Source organism: Prosopis cineraria, unplaced genomic scaffold (genome assembly GCF_029017545.1).
Source record: "Prosopis cineraria cultivar Desert tree isolate PC_DT_omini unplaced genomic scaffold, ASM2901754v1 PC8, whole genome shotgun sequence".
NCBI lineage: Eukaryota > Viridiplantae > Streptophyta > Magnoliopsida > Fabales > Fabaceae > Prosopis > Prosopis cineraria.
In genome coordinates this window covers 8,875,409-8,882,741 of record NW_026555339.1, presented here as the reverse complement: position 1 = coordinate 8,882,741, position 7,333 = coordinate 8,875,409, and the positions used below count along the sequence as shown (strand labels likewise).

Sequence of the window (7,333 nt, the reverse complement as noted above, 5' to 3'; positions counted from 1 at the left end):
ATTTTGATTTAAATGATTATTTATTTTACCGATAATTATTATTTTAAAAAAGTAAACTTAAACATGTTCATATTTGAATTTTTTTTTATTTGAATTTTCAAGATACTTCCACAACCGAGATATTCATGAGATTAATTTCTTAAAAAATTTGAAATTATTTGAGGAGTTATTCTCTCTAAAACAATATTCTCTATATACACCTTCAGTAATCAAATTCTAAAATAATGTTTGTCGTTTGTATTACACCCATTTGTTGAGAATATTTTATAAATATTTAAAAGTTTTATATATGAATTTTTTTAATGAAACTAACAATGTTATATTGAAATGATTGGAAGGCACTTTATAAAATTAAATGATTAGAATAAAATATTGGGTAAAGCTAAAAGATTAAAGGTATATTTTAATTAGTCTGAAATTTAATATTATTTTAATTCCGAATTTTATTTTTTAACATATAAAAATAGTCTTTTATTATTATTTTGACCTATAAAAGAATTTTTAATTGCAGACAATAATGTGATTAAATGCTTATTCAAAATTAACACTCATAATTTTTTATAGATAATTATTCAGTGCAAATTAACTAAAATAAGAATAAAATTGAAAAAAAAAATATTTCTCAAAAGCTGAGTGTACAAAGTATCTTATATTTTAAAAAAAAATAAAAACTTGTAGTAATGTCTTGCATTATATAGCAGGGAGTACCTATTTTAAGTGGCATTATCTCCTATTCCTTTACTTTTCATTTTCTTTTCATTTTTCGTCTCAACAAGCATCCATTGAATTAAATTTGAATTGATAAGATTTAATATTCTATAAATTGCGACAAAAAATATTTTATAAATTATATATATAATGTTATGAAAAATGGATAAACATCTCTAAGTAGTAAAGCTCCTTCAATACCTTCGTAGTGATATAGCTCAAAATCATACTCAAGTATTTGTTGATGATGTATTAAATTGAGTTGTTTTTGTGAAAATTGTGGTGCACTGCATCATGATTTCATATGAACTTTTGTTTGGTTGGAGAATAATTTAGGAGCTGTTTGGTTTGAAGTATGTTGTTGTAATAATCTTTAAATAATAAAATTCTTAATTACTTTACTCCCATATGTATGTTTTAATTATCAAAATATCTGGATATATGAATGCAAGCTTCAATATTCTCATGCCATAAAATTTGATATATTGGACAAAAATTATATAAATAATTGAATACATCAATGTTAAAAATTAACATGACTAGTTATTCAATTTATAATGCTAAAAATGTGATATCTAATTATTATTATTACTATTTCAATTATGATTATAGTTTTAATAAATTAACAATATTTTTAAAATATAAGAATAATATATTAAAGGGATAACATGGTCAAATAATGTGCCCGCTTGGTTTTACAACTTTTTATATTGAGAAAGTGCTTTCTTCCTTTTAAAAAGTGAGATGTTGTTTGGGTATCAATTATTATTCAAATTGACTTATGCAAAAGCATATTCAAATGAGGCTGAAAGTGAATTTGATCAATGAAAAAATCTGCAACTTTTAAAACTGAAAATTGATGTTATATATATTTAATGGGGAGAATAAATGTGCACATAATTTATATACATAATTGTTATATATATAAACTTTATATATTTTTTTATTCTTGTTACTTACCATGTCAAATTTCATTTTGTTTAAATTTTTATTGCATATATTTTTTAAACATTTTAATATGAAATTTAACAAATTACAAATCATGAAAATCAATCTTTTTTTAGTAATTATACATTTAAAAGAATTTTACATTATATAATCCAAATAATTTTTGTTTTAATAAATTAATTTTTTTTAAAAATATATTTAAACACAAATTTTTAACTTTTGGCTAATGGAAAACTAAGCAGGCCCAACATTTGACTTTTTAAATCTATTTTTAAAATATTTTCTCAAGTTACTTTTACAAATTTACATTCAAATCATTTTAGGAAGTACTTTACAAAAGTGCATTTCCCCTCTCTTATTTGGTAGAGTTATCAATTAGTGTCAAACCCGTAGGGCCAGCTTTTTTAAGTTCAAAAATAACTAGGGCTGAGCCTCTATTTTGAAAGAAAAAATTGTAATTCGAGCTTAAAAGAGCCAATCCTTTTAAGCCCTTTTATTTTTTTAAAAAATTATAATTAAAAAAATAAAAAATTAAATATATAACTAAAAGAAATAAACATATTAGACTCATTTGTCATTCCTTCATTCATTCATTAAGATTTAACTAATAATATTAGCCAAGTCTAATTTTTATTGGTATTAATTTTGATGTTGCTATTTAATATTAGACTTGAATGTTTAATTTTTTTTATTTATTGTGGTGTAAGTTGATTTAAATTTATTTTTTAAACTTAATTTTATGTATAATAGCTTTTTTTAGGATTATAAATATGTTTTTTAAAATTTTAAATTAAAAAAATAAAAAAAAGGGTTGAGGCCCTAGGGCCGGCCTTTCAGCTTTAAAAGCTAGGGTTGGGCCTTATAAAAAAAAACCTTGAAGCATGATTGAATTTATTAAGGTCAGCCCATTTAGACCCTAACCCGTCGAGAGCCGGTTCTAATTGACAGTTCTACTATTTGGTATTTAAATAACTTTCTACATCTCAAATGTTAAGAAGTACTTTTCAAATGTAAAATGTGAAATATACTTTCCAAATTTGTATCTTAAAATAATTCAAATGTAAAAATGTTCAATATGAAACCAAAATACGAAAAATAGGATTGGCCATAAAACCGATCAAATTAAATGCTAATTCCTGGTTATTCAGACTCTGTTCAATTCTCTTTGAATCTGCCGTCGTAATCAAATTATGTATTCTTAATCATACTATTAACTGTTTTGAACAAGAAAGACAACAATAATAACAAAAAAAAATTAAAATAATTATTTCAAATTAAAAAACAAGAATACAATTAAAAAAATTATAGAGGAAGAATATTATTTAAAAAATTAATTAGTAAACATTTTGAAATTAAAAAATGAAATACTGGAAACACATCTCAACCAATTAGCCGAAAACCTCTAGATCAAGTCTGAAAACCATTTTGAGGAAATGGAAAGAGAGAGGCACTAATTCTTTAAAATCACTATATGTATCAAATTCAAACAGTTAAGGAGACTTCTCCCTTCTTTTCCCTTTCTTGACTAAAAAACTTGTATGCAAAATTCAACAAAATGAGTTCCTTCCAAGCAAAAGCCCCTGATCATGTTGAGTCCTATGTATATAATGACTCATACTCGTATGCATATGAGTCATACAATTTCGTTCGTTGGACCTTCACCACTTGTTTTCCAACATTGATGCCATGAAAGAGGCCAGCGAGTGCGGAAGGGGCGTACTGAATGCCTTCAATAATATCTTCCACGTACACAATCTTGCCCTCTCTGATGAGAGGAATCATCATCTCTAAGAACTTGGGGTAGAGGTGGTAATGATCATTCACCAGAAACCCTTCCATGCGGACTTGTTTGGTCACAAGATTCATCAGATGGTTCAAGCCTTCAGGCTCTTCACGGTTGTACTGTGAAATCATTCCACACACTGCAATTCTGCCATGGGTCTTCATGTTGCGCAACGCTGCATCCAGCATCTTCCCTCCAACGTTATCAAAGTATATATCAATACCCTCTGGGAAATACCTGAGAGATAAACATGAGATATGAGATAATGGATTACTTATATGAATTGAGTCTAGATTATCATTCATATTCCATTCCAACATAACTTGTTAAAATCTCCCCAAAAGCATGAATGATTTAAATGAATATACCAACAGATTTTTCTGGAATTAAGTCATTGTGGGATTCTCGGGTGTTCGAATTTTGAATTTGTATAATTTCCGCCCATGATGAGTAATAAGTGGGATTTGCAATAATTCTGGTTATAATGAGTTGACCGAAATCTAATATTAATTTCTGGTAGATAACTTAAAAGGAAAACACTTCCTCATTATAATAACAATTATTTTAATCAACATATTTCCTACATTATAAGGCGAATTAATACTCACTGGATCTTCCTTTTATACAGAGACCTCCCTTCACTATAAATAATGCTCAGGGGCTAAAGGTAGAAGCATCTTAGAGTTAACAGTTCTCTAGTTCACTCTTCATCTCCCTCTCTTCTCTTCGATGCATCTACTGTGTACTATAATTTAAACTTTAGTACTCTAAACTTGTGTGTGTAGTCAGGTACATTTTGCTATGCTCGAATTTGATAAGACTCTAACCTGACTTATTTATATGGTTTATTATTTATCTAATTTTCCCTTATGGGGTAGACAGGCCATAGTCAAAAAATAGCGGCTATAATTCAAGATGAAGGATTTCAGAGTTCAAGCCACCGGGACGCCTATGACAGCAATGTTTTGAACAGAACTGATTCAACTCAAAGTCAAATGGAACCCAAACCTTCCGTAATGCAACACAGCATGTGTTATGAGAAAATATTTAACCACTAACCTTTTCAAAGTACCATTCAAGTAGAATTCTGTTTTGTAGTTGAAAGCGTCATCAAACCCAAACTTGCTCTTTAGCAAGTCAACCTGTATTACAGAATCGATCAAGAGATTGAACTATAACGAATAAATTTAAAGAAGAAATAAATAATGATGATGCAATTCCATGAGTTCCACACAAATTGAGAATAAATCATGTAGTTTGAAACTTCATTTGCACATTTTACAAAAGTATGCTTTTGTGATTTTGCAAACACTGGTTAGACTACCTTGCAATTAACTACAAAACTTTTAAGATTCAAGTCATCTTACCTTATCTCGGCTTCCTGCACTTCCAACAACATAGCAACCCATCAGCTTAGCGAACTGTCCAACAAGCTGACCTACCGCTCCAGATGCAGATGATACAAATACTTTCTCTCCTTTCTTAGGGGCACAAATCTCATAGAATCCAGCATAAGCAGTCAACCCAGGCATACCTGCACGTAATGATTATGTTGTTGGTACTTGGTGGAGCTTCAAGAAACAAGAAGAATCAAACAAAAAAGAAACATAACTTCTCTTCACACACCAATATATACATGCCTATTCCACTTCTTCCTTTATCAAAAATAGATTAATATGAAACAATATAAAAGAGGTAGGTAAGTGATATGCATATAATAGAAACCATCAGAGATTTAATATGTGTGATTTTTGTCAACAGGTATATGATGTTTAGAAGTCCGTGTCATCATAATTGATTTTTCAAACTTTTTTCGAAAGTTATAACCTTATTCAAGAACCTAATAACAATATATAAAGCCGCATCTAAGTCTAATGCTTTGCTTTCTACCTTACTATCGGCAAAATTGATTTAAGCATAAATTATAGAAAAGCATTCTGGGGTTGTCTGTTATTCTGTTGGATATTGATGTCCAATCTCCAGCAGAAGCACAGATATCAATGGAAAATAAGTTAGATCACTACCTATTTTTTGTGTAGCCTAGGCGAACTAGTACTCATCTGGAAAACATAGTTCTACTCCCCTCTGACCTTACCCCATGTACACAGACAAATGGGAAAACAGCTCACCAAGTATCCCAGTATAATATGAAAGAGGAAGATCTGTATGTTCTATCTTAAACAGGGACTCCGGCGAACTGATCACACTATATTCTTCCCACCCAATAATTCCCCAGACCAGATCACCTTCTCTGAAGTTGTCATGCCTAGAATCAATAACCTTTGAAACTCCAAATCCGCTCATGAGCTGTGGAAGTTATAACAACAAATATCGTTAGTTAGACTAAACACGAAAACAACTTGAAATGAGAAGACTGTACACTGTAATCGTCTATTCTAAACATAAACTTTCGAATTATCAAAATTGACAATGACATATCCAAAATAGTTATGTACTATATCAGTCTTGATTCAAGAAATCGAACCGTAGAAAGTGACAAACATGCATAGAAATAGTACGGTATATGTTTTATATAACACGATAAGTGAGATACCCATAAAATGAGACATTCGTAACAGGTTTATCAATAAAAGCATCAAACAAAATTAATTTGGAGGCTTCAATGCAAAGTAAATGGCAATCCTCATTTTGATTTACAGCACGAAGATTTGAAAAAGTCTCAAAATGTACTATACAATAGTACAAATTCGACACAATACCGGTTCGTCTCCTTTATCTATCTTAGGGAATATCGCTGAATTCCGACGAATGAAAACTGATCAGGAAGTCGTATTAATGATTATAATAAAAAAATTTAATATGACATTCTGATCGATTGTTTAATGAGACGTTACAATTTAATGCGAAAAATTGACAATAATCCAAACACGAAAGAAGAGTGGAATGGAGAGAGTGCCCACCGAACCAGGCTGAAAGGAATCAATGTAAGAGCGAAATAATGGTTTGGACATACGGCCTCGCATGTAGGGATCACAAGAAAGATAGATATTCTTCACTAAAACGCCATTGGAATCTTCGGGAAGCTTCAATTTGACAGAGGAAGTTTCAACGAGCATGTCGGTCTCCTCGAGAGTGCCAGAGACGAAGTCCTTGAGTAGCACCTTCTTGTTCCGGATTCTTCCGGTGTCGAAACCCGCCAACGTGAGCATCTGACCGTCGTCGCCGCCCTCGCTGCGATGAGCTTTTCGGGAATAACTGTCACAAAGCAACAGATTCTGGAGCTTTCCGTTACCTCTTCTTTTCGCGATCGCGTGGCTTGGCAAATGCAAAATGCATGGACGTTAAATGACGTACTTTCTTTTTAATTTTAATTATTCTAATTTAATATTTTATTTTAAAAATCTAAATCCTTTACCTTATATAAACAACAAAATAAGAGAAACATTACCATCCTAGTGAAAGGGATTCTGTTGGTAAAAAAAAAAAAAAAAAGACAAACAAACGAAAAAAGGCCGCTTAAACTTGAGATTTTGAGTCCGAGTTTACATAAATGCAGAAAATATTTTTGAAATAATTAGTCTAATTGAGATGGATAATGCTCGAGTCTAATCCAATTAAATAAACATATAAAAAAATGAGAGAAACATTTGTTAAATATCACAAACTTTAATAAATATTGTTTATTATTGAATTTGGTGAAATTATATGAGAACATAAGAGCTAACAGAAAATTAGTTTCAATGCTTATCATATAGATGAGCATTAAGAGCTCATCGCCTTTGGACAGTACAAATCTAATCTGAGTGGTCTAGATTTATTTCTTTTTTTACTTTTATTTCTTTAAAAAATTATTTTAATAGATACAAAATTTAAAATAAAAGTTTTTTAATTGTCAGTTTTTTTTAAAAAAATTAAAAACCGCCAGTTGAAAAA

General features: G+C 29.8%; 1 protein-coding gene across 1 annotated transcript; it reads right to left on the bottom strand.

Annotated features, from left to right (window-relative positions):
* Positions 1 to 3,139: 3,139 nt before the first annotated feature.
* On the bottom strand, positions 3,140 to 6,698 carry LOC129318904 (2-alkenal reductase (NADP(+)-dependent)-like). The gene is made up of 5 exons (XM_054963905.1): positions 6,361 to 6,698; positions 5,569 to 5,746; positions 4,807 to 4,973; positions 4,499 to 4,581; positions 3,140 to 3,676 (listed from the first exon to the last, which is right to left on the bottom strand). The coding sequence occupies exons 1-5, from the start codon at positions 6,607 to 6,609 to the stop codon at positions 3,253 to 3,255; spliced, it is 1,101 nt and encodes a 366-aa protein (XP_054819880.1). The 5' UTR covers positions 6,610 to 6,698; the 3' UTR covers positions 3,140 to 3,252.
* Positions 6,699 to 7,333: the final 635 nt, after the last annotated feature.